We start from the raw sequence: 22,967 nt of genomic DNA, 5'->3' as shown, positions 1-22,967 counted from the left end.
TGTGTGCTGTCACCTGCAGGGACAAAAGGGGGAACAGGGCAAACCAGGACTGGCTGGAAGGCAAGGAGCTAAGGTATTGTCTAATGGTTTTGTTGTTGCTTTTGAGGGTGAGAATAAGATATGTTTTGGGGTTATTATTTTGTTTTATTTATCACTGTGTATACAATATGTTTTAATTTACCTAACAGATGACAAGTCATGATATCATGGAATAGGGAATGGATCAGCTGAAATAGATCATGTGTCTGAACTGGTGTCCATCTATGCCTGCTGATGTTTTCCTGTAGTTTTTGGTGTATGTGGCTGAACAGTGGTGTAAGGAACAGAGACAGGGTTGGTGAAGGACTGGTCAGGAGCAGAAGTTTTCATTTAATGTTATAAGCAATGTACGGAAGTAACAGTGGGTACCAAATTTCATGTAATGTATTGTTTTAATAAATAAACCCATCTCTGTCGTTTGATGAAGGGGATGAAAGGGATGAAAGGTCCACCTGGAGCTTCTGGTCAAGTAAGTGTAAACTATCTTCATTATATCTTTTTTATAAACCATTAGAATAAAAATAAGCCGAACTGGCTGTATGAGGCAATAACAGATGTCCCTTGATGCTAATAGAGGCATGGCTTTCTTGACGTACTGATGTTCCTGGGAGTCTCACAGAGATGGCATCTTCCTTCATGTGGAGTTGGATACATGATGAGGGCCTGGTTAGACCTCACTCAGTTCTAGCAATTTTAGCAGAAGTCTGGACTGTCACAGAGCGGTTACAAAAATTCACAGGAGTTGATTTTTAAACCAATCTCTAACCAGTTCCAGAATAGGTGATGTTATTTTTAAAATCCAAAGAAGACCTTTTAAAGAAAGCAAGAGATGCTGCGAGTACAATTTCTTTGTCTAGTCATGCTGTCTCGCTAGTGGCTTTCTTAAATGCCCCATGCACACTTAATGGAAACCTTCTGCCCAAATTGTTCAAAAGAAATAATTTTATAAAAAGCTGAATCATTTGTAATATTGTCAGAGTACTAAACCCCCACTTTTTTTCAAAAAATCTAGAGGAGAAACATAAAAATTCTGAATTTTAAGCAGTTTTTAATTAATTTTAAATTTGGTGCATTAGTAGGTAGTTTAAATTTCAGTGTGATATTTGTATATGAAGGCACAGGAATTATAATAATACTGATTTGCCACTGATGATGCCCATGCAAATTAATCCAGAAAAGAGCAAAAATTTGTAGTTGTAAAAAAAAAAAAAAAAAAAAAAGTTACTGCAAATTGCCTTTTGATTTTTGTCTATAACTTGTAGAAACTTTGAAACGTCATGATACTAAACTTCAATACATTGAATATTACTTTTTATAGGAATGACTTTTTAATGCATGTGTGATTTAAGTGGTTGATTTTTGTCTGGTTTCATTATTATTATTTAGAAGAGTAGTCTAGACAGAGGTGCTGCTGCTTTGAGGCAGTGGAATAAACTAAGTGATTCCTAGAGATTTCTTTCAAGAATATTTTTCATTTCATGATGCTGTAATATTCACAATTGGGTCTCCAGCTTATACCTTGCCTGTGTAACTGCATCTGCAGGCAGTGGAGTTCTCTGGGAGTCGAGGAGTTTAGCCAAAATCCCAGCCTCATCTATTTGTACAGGTCTCTTGGTATTATCTGTGTATAACAACTATGACTTCATTTCTGGCTGCTTGGAAATACTGTGTGATTAGAAAGGTCTCATGGTATCACAACATCAAAGTTATGAATGAGATCATAACATTGTTCTAACAAAATGCTCAATATGAGGTACTGTGCTTTTCCCTTCATACTTGCCATCTTTCTCTTAAGACGGAGTATTATGATAATGCAATTGGTGAAAAAGGAGATGAGGGACCCCCTGGACCTCCAGGACCAAGAGGTCAGCGCGGCATGCCTGGTGAGTGGGACATCAAAACTAGACTCTTTTAGCAAGAGCTTTCCACTCAGAGGGCGTGTTGCTAGCTAGGTTTTTGAGCAGCCAGCAACCTGCTTCTGCCCTTACAAGAATATTTCCAGATTAGTCCTATCAAATTGCAGAATTGAAATGTATCCTAAGGCTTTGATTTATGGCCATATTTCCTCTTAAAAAATAATGAAGCTGGCACACTTCTTTGTGCAGATAATTGAGTTGAGCACCTAAGCTCCCTGACATCCTGTCTCATGACCTTAGCGGATTACTGCATCAGCATGTTATTTGTATATGCCATAGACAGACCACATCAGGGCTGTAAGTCTTCTGTTAAAGGTCATGCTTGCTTTTTTTTTTTGAGCTGTTGTGATTTGTCTTATGCTATTTTTATTGCCTATCTTTCTTAAATTATAACAATCTGCAAGTTTTTTTGTTTTGGCCATGCTGTAAAATTAAAATTTATTATTTGTAGTAATACACATCTGTGTCACAATATAACAAGGACTTGTGGGCCAAACTCTGAGGCAGCATCTTGTAGTCTATATCTCATACTCATCCAGCAAGGCCTTGCCTTCTGTATTTTGTGAATATTTACGTATCCAAGTGATTGTGTTGCATTCAGTAAATACGCTTTGTTGTTATAAATCTGCTTGCATACTTCCAAGGGATGGCAGCAGGGAAACTGAGCCTTGCAAAGATATTAGTGCATTGTTAAGAGGTGGTATATTTACTAAAACAAATAATAAAGGCAAAAAGAAGCAAGTTTGCAGGCTTTTAAGTCATTTTCAAGCAATTGAGTGTACCCCCACCTAAGATCAATGTGGTGGATCCTATACCTATGTGTTGTAAACATCCATATCTTTCCAGATTTCAATGAGAATTGTCAGTATGCAACAGTTGCATAAGTAGTAGATGCTTACTGAGGCAAAACCAAATTCTTAAAATAAGCTTTAAATGCAGAAGCCCAAAGGTGGCAGTCAATATTATTGACTAGTGACTTTGCAAAGTATGCCGTGTTTTAACTAAGTTCTAAACACGTTGCTTTTGCAGGACCACCGGGTCCTCCTGGAGATGCTGGTAGACCAGGTATGTGTAATGATCCAGTACCAACAATAAAATAGGTTGTTCCTCCTGCCTGTTATACTGAATCAGCTCGGTGCAATTGTAATTTCAGATTATTTTAAACATATTTCAAGTGGTAAAAAATTGTCACCCAAAGCTTTGATGGGCCAAGTATTTAAAGAGAGGTTAAAGATAATTTTAAAAATGTCTTTACATTTCCATTGTGGTTATTTAATATGTTACAAGATGAACGAGATTTGTGGGATGAATTCAGTATGTTTGTCTCTCACTCATCCTGTTGAGTGCTTTCTTTGCTTTGAAATTCCATTTCCTCTTTAACTTCATTGTTGGGCTTTTCCCTCTTCGGCTAGGTGTATCAAGACCTGGTTTGAGAGGTCCTCCAGGATTTCCTGGACCAAAAGGAACAAAAGGAGAGAAAGGACAAACCGGCTTGTGTATTGTAGGACCTCCAGGACTACCTGGTATTACTGGCAGGCCTGGCTCTGTTGGATTACCAGGTCCTCCAGGAGAACCAGGTGAGTTCTCAGTATTGTATGTATGTGTGTGTATATATATATATAGTAGATATATACATGTATATGTGTATATATATATGTATATATGTATGTGTGTGTGTATATATATGTATATATATTCAGTATTGTATATATAATCAAAAAGAAGAAATTCAGAGTTGTCTCAATATCTAATATATGAGGTAAGTTACTTGTAGAGTATATTTTGAGTAATATGAGTGAATATAATTTCTCTTTGGAAATTTTGTGTTAGGATTTTCATTGAAACACGTATGTAGCAAAGGTCTGTGCTCCATTACTGATAAGATTCTGTGGGGAAGATAGCATGACTTCCCAATGTAAAGATTTCTCACCTCTTTGTATAACTGTGACTATAAAAATCTGCTACGTAAACCCAGGAAAGACTAATGCAAGAAAATCTGTTCTTAAAATTTGTTCTTCCAAAAGCTGTAGTAAATGTGTAACAGTAAATTCAGAATGGGCCAATCTGAAAGCTAGAGAAATCACATGCATGCTTCTGAGGTCTTAGTGGGCCTTAGAGCAGGTTTCAAGTTCTGGCAGCACTAAAATAAAGCAGTAGCAGCTTATAAAACTTCTAGAAAACATATTGACTAGGAATACCTCTTTAAGTAAGAGTGCCAACAGCATCATATTTCTTTTATATGTGGTATGGCAACACAAGTTTTTCTGAACCAATACCAGTGTAGTGCTCTTTTCTCTGTCTTTGAAAAATATAGCTATCCCCAAAAAATATTACCTTAGGATGAGCTTGATGCATGTTCTGTTTTTCCAAAGTAATAGTAAATACAGGAGAATAATTCTGTCAAAGATACATGAACAGCATTAATAATCTAGGATTAAAAAAAAAGTTTCCCTTCCATTTGTGCTAAAAGAAAGAATTATGTTTCCCCTGATTCAAATAAAATGGAAATACTTTCCCCAGAAAGGACTGTGCTTTTTAAAGGCTAAACAGATGGATCTAACAGTCTGCCTAAATATGGATGGCATTACCATATTTATCCTTAAGTACTTCCAGTTACAGGTGTTCTGGATTTGTCCAGGTAGTTCTCTCTTCTAAATGAATCATGAATATCTCAAGTTGGAAGGGACCCACAAGGATCAGAATACTGTCTCTAGCTCTTCCCTACAACTTTTTTTTCTCTTAGCTACTAGAGAATTGTCTGAATAATCTCCCTATGTAATTGTGCTGTGCTCATTTCTTGAACAGGTAGAGTAACATTTGGAACAGGCCTACCAGGACTTCCTGGAGAACCAGGGTGTATAGGACCTCCAGGACCTCCAGGAGATACTGGCATGAAAGGTCAGTTTCAGAAAACTGTCACTCAGAAGTAGATGGTACAATCTGATGATCTGCATGGATCCTCATGAAATTTTAAATGTTATTTACCTCTTAAGCCTGTGCTTAAGCCTCCTAACTGTGATGAGTTCAGGGACTTAAGAAAATTCATTAGGGGTGGCAAGATGTCTTCCTCCCCTTACAGAAAGTGGCAGCTAAGATACATGTGCCAGTGCTGCATACTAGTTGTACAGCACCGCAGCAGGTTGTAGATCTTCACTGGAACAAACAATTAGTACAGATTGGTAGGATTTTCATATTCTTCTATTATGTTCAACACTAACAGTTGTTCTCTGAGAGAAGGTTCCTCCTGCTAATTTCACCACAGGAGCTGCTGAATCTCTTTGCCACTAGCTAATCATTAAAGTTGCCCAGGCTGTTATGGAGCCACGTTAGTTTGAAGCCTATGTCCCTTTCTTCTTTTGAGACAATTTGGCTTATCAGTAGAGCTATTGTATCCAAATGGTTTACTAAAACTAGACTTGAAAAGAATCAAGATATTTAAATTGAATGTTCCTGCATTTTCAATTAAATGTAATCAGTTCTGGTTCACTGTCTGACCACAGGTAATTTTGTTCTGTGTTGGAAGTGTTCTTCCAATAAAATGAAAGACGTGATTCTGCCGCTCTCTGGCCAAAAAGTGTTGGCCATCCTCTATAACAAACTACATAACGCATTATTAAACCTGGGAATGACTCGCTGTGGAACAACTGATGAATTCTTTTCATTCTAGGTGATGAAGCTTTCGTGTGTACTGATTGCATCTATATTCCGGGAATACCTGGTCTTCCTGGTTCTCCTGGGCCACACGGCCAGGATGGCATGCCTGGTAAATTATCTTGTTTCTAACAGGATAGTAGGAAATGCCAGTGATTTTGCTTTTAGCATGAGAATCGGGTGTGGGCATGTCTGCAGCGTGCAGTCCTTGAACTAGCTGTGTTCAAGTCTCACACACTCACACAGTGTGTGAGACTGTGGTGAGCGTGGGAGCCTGATGCCGCTCCATCCACCAATATGAACACAAGCCTTAAAAAGAGGAGGTCAGAATGCCAATAGGCTTGGGTGCAGCCTGAAGCCAGGTCAGTCTGTAATGACACAGTCAATGTAACAAGCAGAAACATTCAGTGCTGGGTGTGGTTATTGGAGCTTGTCAAAATGTTGTTCTCCTTTTTCTTTTCAAAATATGCTGGGGTTTTTTGCAGGTAGAGAAGGAACAACAGGTCCGAAAGGTCCTCCAGGTTCTCCAGGAGCACCGGGATTTCCAGGAGCTCAAGTAAGACTGGTTTTTCAGATTATTTTTCAGAACCCACAAGAATTATTGCAGAGAAACCTCATGGCTGGTGTTACATTCAGTGTCATACTGCATGATCTCAACAGTTTTCCTTCTGTTGTAATGAACGTATCTGCGTAGAAGGCCTAGGTAGGTATGGCTGACCTAGTTTTACAGGAGCCTGTTTTGCTCAGTGCAGCAGGAAGTTCAGCCCTATGCTGCATTTCATGGTGGCTAGACTGCTTTTCCTGCCTGGTATGGGTAGTTTACAGTTACCTTCTGTTCCTCTGCGTGATTCTATAATCATGGCAGTGGCTCTAAAGCATATAGAGAGTTTTGTGTGCCAAGACCTTTGTCAGACGTCACTTGTTTCCAGCATACTCAGGACTTGCTAAAGCTCCAACTGTGCAGAGAAACTGGCTTCTCATAATACCCTTTTCAGGGGTGCAAAGAAGATTCCCTTTTGGGAAACATGAAGAGGGAAGGCTGACATCTTCTGCCACAGACATACCATTTGGTTGTTCTGACTTGTGCCTGTAATAGTAATTATTTATGGAAAATTACAGTTGGCACTATCCAATTAAAAAATGTTATGCACAAATATTCATTGTGGTGGTTGCCATACAGATGCAGAATAAGTCTGCTAACAGGCTTTTCCATAAGGCTTCCAAGAATTCATGAATCCAAGATCACGAGAGCCCAGTGTGCTTTCAGTTTGTACTGGGTTTGGCTGGGATAGAGTAACTGGTTTGTACTCTGAGGGGGAGAGAAGGGAGAGGAAAAGTTAACTCTGAACAGAGCCAACTGGCAGTTACAGAGTCCTTGAGGAGATATTTCTGTGTAGAGGAGAAATCTCTGATTAGATTTTAAGGTACTTTCTTGTACTTCTTTTTGTGCCACCAAAGCACAACCAGGTAGCTAACAGTCTGATCCATTAAACGATCCTGCATTATTCCTGCTCATAGTAGCATAAATGAAATTATAACCAGGGCCAAAAGGAGTAAAGGCAGGAGAAAAAGGGGGGAAAACCCCCACCAAACAAAACAAGAAAAGCCCTCTTCATTGAAGTGTGCCATTACAGTGAATAAAGATAATAGAGAGAACCATGCTTGGGTATTTAATTTAGAAAAAGAAAACTTGAAAATAGTTGACATGTCTAGCACTGAAACTCTTTTGATTACTGTGTTCCAGGGACCTCCAGGTTTTAGAGGGGATCCGGGATATAAAGGCTCAAAAGGTGAACCAGGAGATGTGTATCCAGAAGGGCCACAAGGTGAGCGAGGAGATCTGGGGTCCAGGGGAATCAAAGGAAGAAAAGGTTCAAGTGGATTTCTGGGAAGACCTGGCTCTAAAGGATCCAAGGGTTATAAAGGTGAAGAGGTGGGTATCATTGTTCGCAGTTAACATAGAATTCATGAAAACCTAAGTCGGTATTTATATCTTGTGTAATAGTTTGTTTTATCTATTCAGATACTTTAACTGAATATATAGCAGCCAATACGTTTAACCAAGATGCATGAAAGTATAAAAGTAAATATTCTTGTATAATACCAGAGAGAGGTGAGGTTTGTGTAGGTACACGTTGCTGAAAGACCTCTGCAGTCTATTGTAGTGTTAGTTTGGATATTTATATTGGATCGTTATCTTGGATTCTTATGATTAATAAGATTCAATAAAGAAAGGCAGTTTTCATGACTACTTACAATGCTTAAGAGGAAATCATTCAATATTTCTTGTTCAGTCTTTAGGAGTTGATCTTCAGTAAGGGCTGAGAAAAACCACAAAAGCTGGGAAAACCAACCATAAAACTAGAATCATTAGGGCAGAGCTCTTTGTTCAAACAAAACAGAAACAAAAAGTAACAATTATTATTGCATTGTGTTGGCTGAGAAACCATTAAAGTGATTCAGATGCAACTGTCTCTGAACCTGACTCCACAGTATTCAAGGACAATCAGAGCTGAAGTGGGTTTTTTTATCATTACCTGTTTTAAAAAGGAAAAAAGTGTACAGTGTAGTGCCACAGCAATTAAAAAAAAATCAAGTTGTTGTACTTATTTGTACTATTTCCCTCTTAATAGCCCTCTATTTGTAACCATTTATATTGAAATTTATATTCTTTTAATCACAGGTAAAGCAGAGGAAAAATTTCCCTTTAGTTACCAGAGCTACTCTGTTACTAAAGTAATGCAAAGTAACTCTCAGAGAATCGGGCATATTGTTGTGAAAGCTGGTGTGGAAAGCAAGTAATGCTTGGTACACACATGTGTAATATTTCATAGGGATTGGCTGGTTCAAAAGGAGATAGAGGACTACCTGGATTGCCTGGCAGTTTTGGTCTTCCTGGAGAGATGGGGCTTCCTGGACTGCCAGGATATGGACCACAAGGAGTAAAAGGTTTCAAAGGCTCTAAAGGAATACCTGGTCCACCTGGATTACCTGGAGAAACTGGTTTGTAACTTTCTGCTTTGTCTATTTTAAAGACTACTTGATTGAAATTGCAGATATAGATTGAAGTCAAAGACAATTTATGAAACATAAAAGTTTTTCTGTTCTTCTTGCAATGAGATTTCTGCAGCGTTACTCCAACTTTGGTCCCGCTGGAGATGAGAACAAAAGTCTTAGAGTCATAAACTAATTGAGGTTGGAAGGGATCCTATGAGGTCTTTAGTCCAAAGGCCTGCTCAGAGCGGGGTCAGTTATAAGATCAGAGCAAGTTACTGAAAGCATTATCCAATTAGGCCTTGAAAACCTCCAAGAACAAAGACAGCACATCATCTCTGGGCAACCTGTTCCAGTGCTTGACTGTTCTCATCATGGGGGGAGGGGGGGGCATATCCTTAAAATACACACATCCTGTTGTCATCAGTGTGAGATAAGTCATCAGGGGAAAATATGAAGGACCTAATAATTTTTGAGTGCTGAAAACATAGCCAGTATATATATTTATAGGCAAGCATAAACTGGAAGAACTCAAAGTTGGATGGCAGGTATAGTCAAGGTTTCTTAAAAAGAATACCCATTAAATCTTTACAAAATGGAGTTGAAGGCTAAGCATTTCTCAACTGTGTCATTTTCCTGCTGACTTTGTGCTTCCTTTTCTGGGTCTCCACTAGACTTCAGGAGGGCTGAGAAGACAACTGCAGATTGTCTTGGTGTCAAAAAAATTCTTTTGCTTTATGAAGCCAAAATCTGAAGGCTTTTCAAAGTCTGTGGAGTTTCATAAATATGGAAACTGTAAAAGACTGCATTTTTAACCAAGTGGATTGGTCGCTGGTATTTTAAAATGCTTAAGATTACATATTGCCAAACTGTAAACCTTTGTAATCCTTGATTATGGTTTTTTTTTTTAAGGTCTGAAAGGAGAGACCGGTAGGATAACTCCATTACCTGCATTGCCAGGACCTCAAGGACCAGATGGTTTACCTGGACCCCCAGGAGTGCCTGGTGAGTACATCTGCAATAAATAAAATAAATCAGAGATAATCTGATTGGGATTTTTCTCCCAGCTCTGGCCAGATAAAACTGTTGGATTACTTTGAAATAATTATAAAAAGGATTTCTGCGATGCAGAAACTATGGAATTAGCTGTAAAATTCCCTTTCAAGTAAACTAGGAGAAGTGGATGTGAACAGGAAGGGCACACAGGGCCATGTCCATCGTGTGCAGTATGGCAGAGATTCCGAGCAGTCCTCTGCTATGACTTTGTTCCTCCAAGAACCAGAAACATCTGATGCATATGCTGCAGCTTGTATATCCAGAAAGGCACTTCTGATGTAATTTTGACAAAAGCATATCCTGCATTATGCTGGGACTGCTGCAACTTCCAAAACAGAAGGAACAAAATTAGGTTAAAGCATTCTTTTAAAGCATTCTTTATCTTCTTGAAGCCCTTGGTCCTTATGCTTTGCAGGGGCACAGTCAAAAATGTAACTGTATTACTAAGTTTCCTTGTTCCTTTTTGACGTGAATTACTAACCATTGTTCTAAGATATTAAAATCAGTTTCCTTTTTTGTTGGGTTTTGGGCTTTGGTTCTAGGTGGGATTTTTTTGGTTTCTGGTGTGTTAAACTTTGCAGAATTTTTGAATGCACTGAAGGACAATAACTGACATTGAGGCTAACCATAAGGCATCTCTCCTTTGGTTTTGTAGAACAATAGTCATTAAAGCTACCCTGAATAGTGCAAGAAAATTTCTTGGCAGCTTTATGGTAGATCTTGTTCTTATACTTGCTTCTGTTCCGAGCCTTACCCCTATAGTGTATGTTTTTATCTTCTCAACAAGAGGAAGATTTGTATCTGCACATAGTTGTTCCTAGAAGCCTGGCATTTGGGCAAATTGCACAAAAAACTAACGTACAGACTCATGCCTGCTTTGATACTGTGAACACAACTAGGATTTTAACTGTGAAAACCTGCTGTGAAGGAGAATAGTGTCTAAGTTCTAATTAATAAACTATAAACCACTTAATCTTACCATTTGATGTTCTTTGGTAAGATACATCACAGTTTACTTATTTTCTTTTTACAGGTACAGTTGGAGCAAGAGGTCATCCAGGTGATTCAGGACAACCAGGGCCAACAGGTGACACAGGCTTTCCAGGACTTGGGTTTCCTGGAATCCCAGGTCCAAAAGGTAAAATACTCTTTTGATCATCTTTTTTTTTTTTTTTTTCCCTAAAAAAAAAAAAGCAACACTCCCTCAATCTACAATTTTTTTTTAAGTCCGCATTAAAAACAATCAACAAGTGAAAAAAAATAATTGTGAATGTTAGGCAAGTGTTTTTAGCAGTCTTGTAATTTACTGCCTTAAGGGCTTATAAATTGCAAGTTTGAAGCACTTTGAAGTATTTCAGAGAATCAAGTGTTAAAGCTGCTAGTAGGAAAATATTTTAAAAGACACTGATGCTTCCTGGAATACTGCCAAAACAGGTGCAGCTTGTTCGAGTGCCATACTTACTTCAGATGGGTTCTCATGTGTTACAGAAACAGACCTTTTTTAGTGTTGGGACATCATTTTTAATCAATTTTGGTTACGTACAATGCAATACCTGCTCTAATGTGCATGTAGTAGGAAGCTTTTTTAATACTGCGAATTTGGCCATTCCTCATGCAAAGTCATGCACCACTTTGGACACTAGAAATATTAAAAAATGCTCATAATATTGTCAGGACAGGGAGGAGAAAAAAAAGCTCTGATACTAAAGCTACTACCAAGCTGCTTGTTAAATAAAACAGTAGGTAACTGACATTAGAATAGCTTCACTTGAAAAAAAATTTTAAAAAAATTAAAAAATCCCATGTTAAATAACTGATTTGAAGAAAGTAACTAAGCAGTGTTACAGTCAACAATGAGGGAGTATGTAAGGAACAAGATGCAGTGTGTCACATCAGCTCTGAAATCAAGATGCTGTCTTCAGCTCACGTAAGCTACTTCAGTGTCAGAGGCTCATAACTGCATCCATACAAATACCCATTTGTAAAATGAGGTGATAACCATAGCATCTGTACCGCCATTTAATTCCTTTTACAGGTGATAAAGGACTTGCAGGAAGCAGAGGGTCACCGGGTTGTGAAGGAAAGATTGGAGATCCAGGCCGAGCTGGAAACCTGGGACAACCAGGAGAAAAGGTTTGGTTAGAAATACAGCACAGACTTTTCCATAGGTCCCATTTGTTAAATGTGACACTGAGCAAATAAATTAAGAAATGTGAGGAATATGAGTTTCTGTATTTCCTGACCAGTGTTGCACAAACTATGAAATTAATTTCTTTATATAAAAAGGAGGTAGGTAAAGTCAAAAATTTAAATTCAGATCCAGATTTCAGAACTCCAAGTGTTTGGATGGTTTGGTACTTCACTTATCAGAGCACAAGGAGGATACTGTGTTGCTTACAGCAAAAAAATAAATCCACAGCTTCTGAAAAGATGGCTATTCAGAAATTGCAATTAAGCACATATTTGATGGAGGTCAGTGAAGACTAAGTATGCATTTAATTTAAGCAAGTGCTCTGTTGAATTGAAGCATAAAGGAATTATGTTGGAGGTAATACTGTAACCACTCTTGCTGATTAACAGGAGCTAATCTACTGATGGCATACATAAATGTAGGATTCTTGACTATGTAATCAAGATTCAAATTTGAACAAAAATAACATAAATGTTTTGAAAAAGTGGCATTTATTTTTTTGTGTGCTCACATGTCATTCTTTTGTGTGCTTTTTGACATGACAAAGTGTGAGGTTTGAGGCTGTGATTTTTGTTGTTGTTGTTGTTACTAATCTGTGTTTGATGCCCCAGAAGAGCTGGATGTGGTGTGGCCTTTGGTCCGAGTATGTTATCAGTGACTGATATAAGCTCATCTCTATTGACCTGCTTTATGAACATACTGATTTGCTGGTACTCAAAGGACTACTCGAACAAATCGGCAGTTCAGTTGGTCAAAAAAAAACTTAGTTCAGACTTTCCATTCAGGCAAATGGGACATTTGTGATAAAACCAGTCTTCATGGAAAACAATGTTCAGAAGAATGATTTTAAAAAAAAGCAATAACTGACTTTGAATACTCCAAGACATATCTGGATGCTGACCTTGAATATTTAAATAAATATTTTGATAAAAGTATGACTTTCATATAAAATTAAAGGAAAAGTTGTATTTGCACAAACATCAACCAAATTTTCAGATACAGGTCCAAAGCTTTTCATAGCAACAGCAAGCACCACAATGCATGAAGGCCAAATGGAGGGAATTGTCTTGCAGTTTCTTAGGGTTAGGAGACAAAGGTTCAAAAGCTGTCCAGACAAATTACTCCTCTGGTGTGGAACCGGTAGTTGGTCACTAAGGAACATCCAGCTGAACTGGAGCCATTAAAAATTATAATGTGAAAGATCCCCAGAGAATGGAGAAAATTACCGTAATAGAAGAAGTGAATTGATCACATAGTGGAGAAAAATATTTTGGCAGGTTTGTAACATGTAGTGGATTGTTTACATTTCTCTCTGTGTTGCAGGGTGACCCAGGCATGGTTATTCCTGGAGAGCCAGGTAGACTGGGTTCACCAGGAGGTCGTGGCATTCCTGGCTCAAAAGGTGATACTGGATTTCCAGGACTTCCAGGCCTACCAGGGCATGCTGGACATGATGGTGATGATGGTCTAAGAGGTACTGTTGTCAAACAAGCTCATGAAGAACAGCAAGTTATTTTAAGGAAAAGGAAGCCAAGTCAAACAGTGCTCCCTCAAAGTTTGAAACTTCTACTTCAATCATTGTGATTCCAGTCTCCTTTCTTTTAGGAGATCGTGGCTCACCTGGAGTTCCTGGAGACCCAGGTTTTCCAGGGAAACCTGCTGAATGTCTTATTGGCCTGCCAGGTTTGCCAGGTGGCCAGGGAGCTACAGGCCCACCAGGTAGAACTTTCTGAATCCAATGTGCCATTTTGCTCGGTGGGTCTGGGTTTTTTTGTTGCTGCCTTCCAGTGGCCTGAGGGAGCTGAAGTTATTTCTGCATATTGGTTGTAGGATAGGATAGTATGCGAGAAAATGTAAGCCCATTTAAAAAGTGTACTTTCTGCAGATGAGAAGAAACATATGCACTGATTAAGATGGATTAAGAATCAAATTCCATTGTACAGTAAAGAGTAATCACAAACTGGCCCAAATTCTGCAGGCAAAAGGATATTTCAGTCATATCTTCTGTATGGGGCTGAACTTACATTCCTTAGCACAATGCAATTGATAAAGAAACAAAACAGAGGAAGAGCTCAGCTAGGTAGAAGACTGATTTAGTGTCTTAAAAGTACCTGCATATACTGCCTATGGTTTTTGTTCCAAAAGAAACACACTCAGGTACTCAGCACAGTCCTCCTCCTGAAGGATCTCATATATGATCTCAAATGGATTGCCCCCACCAACCGACACACAACCCACTCCCAAGAATGAATGCAGAATTGGTGGGCTTTTCACACTTGAGTTTTTCTTTTTCTGAGAAAGAACAGAATTGTCTACTCTCGTTCCCGCCCCCCCCCTTAAAAAATGTATGTATGTTGTGTACAGATCTAATGTTTAGCCCTCAAACAGGCAGAGTTTAAGAAGTTTCATGCTTATGATGTCAAGATAGAGATGAAGGTTTATTTTCCAGACAAATGTACTTTACTACACTGTCATGCATTTTTCTTTAGGAGGAAGAGGTTCACAAGGTTCAAAAGGAGAACTGGGTCCACCTGGCTTGAGTATCCCAGGAAGCTATGGAGAGCCTGGGGAACCAGGATTAACAGGTCTTCAGGGAAATACAGGATTACCTGGTCCCAAGGGACAGTCTGGAAGGCCAGGAATCTCTGGTGTGCCAGGTAAGGATTCCCGAATACTTGTTTTGATGTAGAAATTAAGTCAGTCTCTGCAAAAAGGTGTCAGTCATGCTTTTCCAAATTGAAGATGCTGAAATGCTTTTTCCATCAACAGCTTTCATATATCATTGCAATCTATATGGAAAATAAATAAATCATCATTCCCTAAATGACGAGTGCATCTTGAAGCTGTCATGACACAGTACTGAATTTTCTATAATCCTTCTGAGAACAGAGGGCTACCTTACGTTGGTTTTTGTACAGTAATGTCCTTGCAGTAGGACATGAAATAGTTAATATTCAAAGCAACTCCCAAGTATAATGGCAGTGTGGGTGTTTAGCTCTTACTCAGCATCCCTTTTCAAACAGATAGCTTGTTAATGCTATCTTCTTTTTCTTAAAAAGCAAGTTCAGATCTTGAGCCTGTCAGAGTTGAGTCAGATCAAACTGTCACCTTAACCAGAACTAACTTAAAGTAAGGTAGGTAATCCCTGTAGGTTGTTTGTTTGTTTGTTGGTTTTTCAGAAATGTGTTCAAATTTGATTTGTAGAATAAAATATATCAGTTGTGTAATGTTTCTTACCTCTAACAAAGATTTTTTTTCATTACTGTTAAATCCTTCATTATCCTGTAGGAAGGAGATGGTACATACCTTTTTATGTATACAGCCTATAAAACTAATGATAAACATGTAGCACTTGACTCAGTTAGGCAAACCTAGGCTTCTGATGTCATTTGAGGGGAGTTATCATGTCCCAGCTGGCCTTCAGTTCCTCAGCCAGAAAGGAATGTCTTTCCCATACATCCCATGACAGGTCACCCATCCCTGTGTGGGTATCTTGGATACATTATCCTCACTGTCAGTTATTTCATTCATTGGTAGAAGCAGTTGCATCTACTAATCTAGGTAGTTTGGGGATTACTGTGTGTGTAAATGCTGTTCCTGTGGTTAAAGACTGGAAAACTGGCTTGGACAGTGTGTTATAGAAATGGAGAAAAAATAAAATGAGCAATTAAACGCTTAAATGACAGGCATGTGTAGTTTTCTGAAATAATGTTCTGTTTTGCTGATCAAATACAAATTAATATGTTCATACTGTTTTATTTCTACAGGCTCAAGGGGAGAACCAGGTATAATGGGCCTGTTGGGATTTCCTGGACCCCCTGGCATGATTGGAAGACCAGGCTATGCGGGTATCAGAGGCAAGTGGCCATAGTATCTGCCATCATTATTACTTAGAATATAGGAAATTCCATGCTGAAGTTAGTCCTGTGATCCATCCTGATGCATGTTATCACTCCTGAGTATGTGTCATGCATGAATTTCTTTGAGTCTTGGTAATTTGGCTTCTGTATATGTGCAGTCTACAGACTGAATGACAACATTATTTAATTAATTTTTTTAGCAGTTTTGAATTGCCACCTTCCCTGTTTCATTAGCATTTGTGCAAGTGGCTGGCAGTTTGCTAAATACAGAGTACAGAACTTTTTTGCTCTATTTTTTCCATCCCATTCATGTTCCCAATATCATTATATCTATTCAACAAATATAAGATTATACATATATTGAGTATAAGAAATAATTACAGTCTCTTGCCGTAATCTTATGCTCATAGATGTTTTATTGATGATTCAAAGTAATCAAGAAGCTACTTTAGATTGCTGATTTGGAATGTATATTTACATATGTAGTTGTCCTTTAAGACAGAAGTTTCATTGCTTCCCTTATGCTATCGTCTAGTCAGGTTTCGTCAGAAAATGTCAGTATATTTTCTTGCAGGTTCTCCTGGCTTCCCAGGACTAAAGGGAAGAAAAGGGTTTCTTGGAGCAAAAGGCGAACCAGGTGATAAAGGTTTTCCTGGACCATCTGAGACCTTGGTTGGTGTTGGGAGTAAAGGAGAACGAGGCTTAAAAGGTATGCATTCATTGTTCTGTCATTAAAAACTAGTTAGGGTTGTCACCTGTGTTGCAGTTCTAGTGGACTCTGAAGCATGGAAGAAACTGACTTTACTACTGAGAGTATTCACATGGCTTTCAAATAATTATTGCTGGATACTGTAATTGTCTTTATTTATGGGATAGTTAGATATTACACTGAATATTTATTTTCATTGTAACAAGTCCATATGCCTTAAGAAACCTCTTACTGTAGTGTTAAACCAGTAACAGTATGTCAGTAGTACTAGAAGGCTTATATACATATATGCTATACATTTGTGGATTTACACATTTAGTAGCCTGTGAGCACAGAAATGGGTGCACTTAACAACTGGATGCTGGATTACAAAGAAATTGAGCCTGCTCGGAAATCCTTGACTGTCAGAAGAATTCCTTTGTTTCCAATATTAATATAGACTCTCTGTACGGGAGTTGTACATACTTAACTAATGCTACCTGGATTTGTGTGTGACGTTTTCCTATGGAAACATTCAGAAACCTCCTTTTGTCTCCGTATGATAAAAAGACAAGGCACTAACTGTGAGCCTGTGTCTTGCTTATATGTGTTCAGTGAAAATCCTATGCTCCAATTCTGCTTCATTAACTTTAAGAGTTATAAAACTTCGAACTACATAAAACTTATAACTTCATATAAAACATCTATTCTAAGATGTTGTTTCATAATACTTTTTAAAATGAAACTTTGTTTTAGGAGTTCAAGGAAGAATGGGTCTAAGAGGAGAAAAAGGAGATGGTGGTGTGCAAGGCCCTCCAGGTCTTGATGGGTCTGAAGGAATACCTGGTCTACCAGGTATGGAATATGTATATTGAAAATTACTGTATAGTGTGGAGAGCAGAGATAATATTACCTCAGTGCTAGCACATAAATTCAGCTCCAGCAGCAGCACTACATTCTCTGCATTAACTCTGAAGCTTTTCTGAGAATTCTGAAACTGAGCAATTTCAAAAGCTGTTATTTGAAAGTCATAGCAGCTGCCACCAAACGGTTCTTTGTTTCTTTCTAAATACAGAATATTGTTTGGGGTGATAAATAGAACATAATATTAAGTCCTGAATAATAATAACTTCAAAATCTAAAAGCTGATGAGGCCACTGAATAAAAATTGGTGTCTATAAAAGTAAAGTCTGAATTCTGTTTTGTTAAAAAAAGAAGTAAGAATTCTAAAATATGACCATTACAGTTGTGCACAAAAATGTTTCAGAAGCTTTTTTTATTTCAGATTAATTTTATTACCCCTTTCAAAGCCTGCAAGTTTGGCTTGTATTTTGAAAGTTACCAGATCTTCAGTGAAAAGCAGACTTTAAAAATACCTGCATAAATTATAAACCTACCTAAGACATTTCCTAAGATATTTCACAAAGTTTTGCTCTGCCATTACCTTAACCTCATACATAATGATACATGTTGAACCTCGAGTGAGACGATGCTTCTGCTTTTTTTCAAATTGATGTTAATAAAACATCTTTACTTCTCTGTATTCTGTGGTTTTGATTCTTCAAGATAACTTCTTTCTAGAAAACTGTATGACGCTGTAATTAGAAACATTAAAAGGGTGACAATTAGAAATAACATTAAACTTATAATCAAAATTGCTCTTCTCGTGATGGCAATTATCCATGCTTTATGTCATCATAGCATCACTGCTATATTGTGTCATGAACATCCTTTATAGTCATTGCTAGGTAGCCAGTCACAAAAAAAGCTGCAAATGCTCCACTACTCCCTAACTTTTTATGGAAGCAAATAAGACTTCACCTGTCTACATGTTCAAGCATTGCTAGTACCCTAAAATGTAGACATCTGGACATTCTAGATGCAACTAGATCTTGTAGTCATTAAACTGAATGCTAATTTAGCTAAACTAAGCTAAATATAAGTGAGTGGGGGGAAAAGTGCCTGAGCCATATAAGAAAAAGCTTGTGGGTATACTAGTTGTAAGAAGCGCATAATAAGTAAGTAATAATGTGATTGTGAAATGCCCAGAAACCAGAGTGAACTCAGGGAGACAATGATAGGAGAGTCCAGTGTGTGAATACAAATTCATGATCTTGATCAAAATTTGCAAAAGTATGTTTCCATTGCTGCCCCTAAGCGCTGTAGTCACAAATTTTAATTTTAATGTTGATACATAAGATGCTTTTTATTTCCTTGACTTTCTGACAACAATAATGATAACTTTAGCTGTGTCTGGGGCAAGAGGCTGCATGTTTATTTATAAAATAATAAGATACCATGACATGGTGTTCAGTAGAGGGTTCTGTGTTCATGACAGATCTACCGGCCGGCTAGTGTCTAGAGCAAACATGTGAAGATGACACTTATTTCTTCACCTTGCAGGTGTCAAAGGATTTATGGGTCTTCCAGGGATGCCTGGAGGACAAGGATTCCCAGGTGCACCAGGAAACAAAGGGGACATGGGAATTCCAGGTCATTTTCTGTCAAGCCGTATTACAAATTCATAGAGCTGTATAGAAGTATTTGCACAGATCCGAGCAGTTACTATAAGCGCACTACACAATACTTAGACTGGGATTTATTCTTTGCAGTACCTATAGGCTTTTCAGCACCACAGCATTTGCTTGACTTGCATAATGCAGTTCTCTCTCTCTCTAAATGAAATATAACTTCTTTAGTTTGTATATGGTTACATGTATTCTTTTTAATGTGTTTAGAAATAAATCACTGGCTGTATAAATTAATCTTTAATGAAGAATGAATATACAAGCAGTAGTTCACAAAACAGAAGGTGCGGTATGCAATTATATTCCTTTTAAGAATGGTATCGGTATCTTTATTTTTCCAGGTCCAAAAGGACAGAAAGGATCTCCAGGCTTTCCAGGACCATCAGGTGACCCTGGTCCACCGGGCTATGGTGGCTTTCCAGGTGACAAAGGAGATCCTGGGTACCCATCTGCTGGGCCTCCAGGAGAACCTGGTCCAAAGGTATAAAGACACTGGAAACATTGTCATATTAGGCAATAAGCAGAGACTTTGACTATAAAAACAGAACAAAGTGTAAGCAAGAGCTGCAGAGTTTGCAGAAGTAGATGATTGGTTAGTGATAAGAAGTATGAAAATTCTGTTGTGTACCCAGGACAAGTTTTTGAGTTCATTATTTTTCATTTTTCTCTTGGCTCAAGAATTTCTTATTTGTAAAGATGGAACATCTTGGAAATAACTTTGTTTCTTTAGAAATTGCTAATCCATTAAGAAAAAGGACTTGCACTTAAGAAGCAGTAGTATATAAGTATTTTAAACATACAAGGAATACTTGTATGATTAAAAAGTACATAAAAACTTAATCTTAGCAAATTCAAAAGTTTGGACTCTAAAATTGTACAGTTGGCTTTTGACAGTCTAGTAATAACACAAGATTAATTGGGGTTTTTTTTCTTAGCAGTGTTTATTACATTCAGTATATATTATGTTCAGTAATATATATTGCTTAGGAAAAAAACCAACAGTATCTTGTAAGTTAGGTCAACTGGATACAATTTTACTCCACATATTCTGGTTGTTGAACAACTGGGAGTCTTTTTATGTATAAGATTATCTGAAATACATGGTTGAGGCTGCAAACTACTGTAACTTCTGTAATCTGTCTAAATTACCTGTTTATTTTCTGTATTAGCCACTATGAGATTACTGTCATGAAAGTCAGTAGGAATTCCAGGTAAAAGATGTATTTCAGTATTTTATATAGCTGCATATTATGTAAGGATTGTATGTTCATTCAAAAGAGGAGCTGTTATAATAAAATTGAGGGAAGTCTATGTGTCAGTGAACACATCTAAAGACTGAAGTTGGTTTGTACAGATTAAAGAAAAATCTTTTTTTCTTAACTATAGCTAAAGGATCAGTGGTATTATGGGAAGACTTCATATAGTTACTTTGCTTTTTGTCTGAAAATCATAATGAACCATGATTTTGCTTACTTAACCTTCAAAATTATGTATGGTTTTTCTATTGTTCAAATATGGAATGTAATGTGATTCTTTACTTGTTTGTGTGTGACTGCTGTTTCTCAGGGAGATCCAGGCCTCCCAGGAGTTTTGGGCAGCAAAGGAGAAAAAGGATCCCAAGGTCATCCAGGACATAAAGGAGTACCAGGACCGCATGGGATCAGAGGGGAAACTGGAGGTGCAGGAATCCCAGGTATATTTTATTTTCAAGGGATGGTGAGATGCTGACGTTTCCTGAAGAAAATTTCTCAATGAACTACACAGGGTGCCTGTGGTGTGGCACATTTATATGCAACTGCTGTGAACCTAAACAGCTTCTTTGCTTGTCAGGCTAGAATCAGCTAGAGATCTTTTGCAGCTGTCCAAAGCAGAAATGATAGCCAGCTTCTCAGACTGAGTCTGAATCTAGTCATAATGCCTCTTCTCTCCCACACCGTTTCTTCTTACAGGAAAGCTTGGACCTCCTGGAGATACTGGTGTTAAAGGACGGCAGGGCCGCCCAGGACAACAGGGCATTGCAGGCCCTCCTGGTATGATATATAGCATCGCTCCCAGATCACTGCCCCCTGGTTTGTTATTTTCTTTGCAGCGAGGCAGCTGATGTTCTGAGGTTTTTAGAATTTAAATGATGCAGTTACAGTCTCTGTTTATGTTAGTTCAAGGCTTTATTTACTTTTCTGATTCCAACTAAGGTCTTCAACAGCCTGTTTGCAATGTTGTCAGTTCAGCTGAGGCAAGAGGATTTAATTTTGTTTCACTTTTGCAAAGCTCCCCACCCTGTTTTTTTTTATTCCCAGAGGTCTCAAGATGTGATATCCACACAATTGTAAGAAAGGCTTGCTCTACCTCCTAAAAGAGAATAATAAACTAAGATGTAGCTAGATGAAGAGGAGAAAGAAATTAATTAAGAGTGGAAAGAGAGGACAGAGTTCTAGTTGTCTTTTAAAGCAGCAAAAAAAGATAAAACCATTCAATATACCTATGCGGGAGTATGTAAAAATGCCACAACAGAGGTGTGCAGTGCAGACTTTATTAAAGTGAGTGCCAGTCACTGTCTTCAAAAAGAGCATCGAATGCTCTTATGTCCAGAGATTCTCATCAAAATTATGTGGTTTTGTAGACTTTAGTGAAACTGCACTGACTTTAAATAGAGTTAGTGAAGATCAGAATCTACTCCATGTTTAGAGAAACATTGAATTTGTAATGAAGCCAGGCAGAGAAACCACACAACCCATGCTGGTGGAAATCCATACAGGCAAAATTAAAGGCAGGATCCTAAAATACCTTTGAAAGATAGACAGTTACTGCCTGTGAAAATAGTGGGGGTGTTAAATCCACTGAAGTTCGGTGAGCTCAGTAAAAATTATGTGCTGTTCTTTACAAATGTTTATATACCAACACAGTTACATCTATCTTTGAAGTAGCTGAACTGATTAAATTTTAATAAAGGGGACTCCTATCTTCTCCTTTTGAAATGCATAATAATAGAAATGTAAATGATTATATGATCCATTATAATTCACAGGTGCTGTTGGAGACCCTGGAAAAAATGGACTTGTTGGTGAAAGAGGTGATCAAGGTCAGGATGGTATGCCTGGTCCCCCAGGAGTAAAGGGAGAACCAGGTAACACCAGTGAAATATTTCTATTCTATTTTACAGTTGTTTTTTTCCCTAGTTAAACTGGCAAGCATTATTTGGGAAAGATTAATAAGGAGTTTCTGTGGAGCCAAAGATAAGTTTATAAGTGTAAGGTTTTTCACTTTTACGTAATTCATAGATTTTCCTATGTAATTATTGGACGTGCTGTCAACAACCCAAATGCATATGTCATTATATAGTTATTTGTTTTGTTGACTATTATACATGTGATTTGTCATATAGTCACGTCAAAATGTTAATGTTTGCAAGAGCCAAAGTATTGGTGTTAACAGTTCTTAAGTGTTTAATGAAAAGAACCAAAATCCTTTTAAAGGAGTCTCCTCCCTTATGTGGAAACAAGATAAAAGGAATCACAGTGTTTACTTACATAACAGTGAAGGTTTCCATGACCTGGCTGTTGGGCTGTAAAACCTTTCATTTTAAATATCACTCCTGACGTCATAAACATCCACAGATAGATTTAGTCCTTCACTGAATTCTGACAGAAGATGTTTTCACATTTTACAGTGAAAATTTTTCTGTGTATGTTAGTATAATGAGGATACTAAGAATGCATTCATGGTAGGAAGTTTTTACATACTAAGTTTGAAGTAATCACTGTTAATGTATTTTCTGGTTTAGGTATTTACATTTCTTCTTCTATTTTTCACACTAACTGCAGATTTTTCTTGGTTTGGTTTTTTTTTCCTCTGAAAAAAGACAAAGCTTATTTTGTAGAATGTACCTGAAATATGATTGATTAATAAGAGTTCCTACTATAAAGGAAAACTTAGAAATTTAATTTGTATTTCTGGATAGAAGGAACTGAAACAATCAATTATATAGTATGTATAACTAAAATGTACATTTTGATTCAGTGGAATTCTGAAGAAATGTGGGCAATA

The 22,967-nt window shown here is 37.7% G+C and overlaps 1 protein-coding gene across 5 annotated transcripts in view; it reads left to right on the top strand.

Moving 5' to 3' along the window:
* The window catches only part of COL4A3 (collagen type IV alpha 3 chain), a 105,697-nt gene that overhangs the window by 69,023 nt on the left and 13,707 nt on the right, over window positions 1–22,967 (top strand). For all 5 annotated transcript variants that reach the window (XM_080409927.1, XM_080409925.1, XM_080409924.1 and 2 more), the window contains 24 exons: window positions 20–73; window positions 467–508; window positions 1,835–1,922; window positions 2,985–3,020; window positions 3,368–3,532; window positions 4,761–4,853; window positions 5,623–5,718; window positions 6,092–6,162; window positions 7,351–7,539; window positions 8,441–8,609; window positions 9,513–9,605; window positions 10,690–10,794; window positions 11,692–11,789; window positions 13,171–13,321; window positions 13,453–13,566; window positions 14,337–14,504; window positions 15,615–15,704; window positions 16,282–16,416; window positions 17,152–17,250; window positions 18,799–18,888; window positions 19,265–19,404; window positions 20,490–20,616; window positions 20,873–20,953; window positions 21,949–22,047. In XM_080409927.1, coding sequence (XP_080266053.1) covers window positions 20–73; window positions 467–508; window positions 1,835–1,922; window positions 2,985–3,020; window positions 3,368–3,532; window positions 4,761–4,853; window positions 5,623–5,718; window positions 6,092–6,162; window positions 7,351–7,539; window positions 8,441–8,609; window positions 9,513–9,605; window positions 10,690–10,794; window positions 11,692–11,789; window positions 13,171–13,321; window positions 13,453–13,566; window positions 14,337–14,504; window positions 15,615–15,704; window positions 16,282–16,416; window positions 17,152–17,250; window positions 18,799–18,888; window positions 19,265–19,404; window positions 20,490–20,616; window positions 20,873–20,953; window positions 21,949–22,047 — 2,593 coding nt within the window. The remainder of the gene's footprint in view (window positions 1–19; window positions 74–466; window positions 509–1,834; window positions 1,923–2,984; window positions 3,021–3,367; window positions 3,533–4,760; window positions 4,854–5,622; window positions 5,719–6,091; window positions 6,163–7,350; window positions 7,540–8,440; window positions 8,610–9,512; window positions 9,606–10,689; window positions 10,795–11,691; window positions 11,790–13,170; window positions 13,322–13,452; window positions 13,567–14,336; window positions 14,505–15,614; window positions 15,705–16,281; window positions 16,417–17,151; window positions 17,251–18,798; window positions 18,889–19,264; window positions 19,405–20,489; window positions 20,617–20,872; window positions 20,954–21,948; window positions 22,048–22,967) is intronic.

Source organism: Falco punctatus (assembly GCF_963210335.1).
Source record: "Falco punctatus genome assembly, chromosome: 13".
Classification (NCBI taxonomy): domain Eukaryota; kingdom Metazoa; phylum Chordata; class Aves; order Falconiformes; family Falconidae; genus Falco; species Falco punctatus.
The sequence above is the reverse complement of the archived record's forward strand: the minus strand, read 5'-3'. Positions and strand labels throughout refer to the sequence as shown.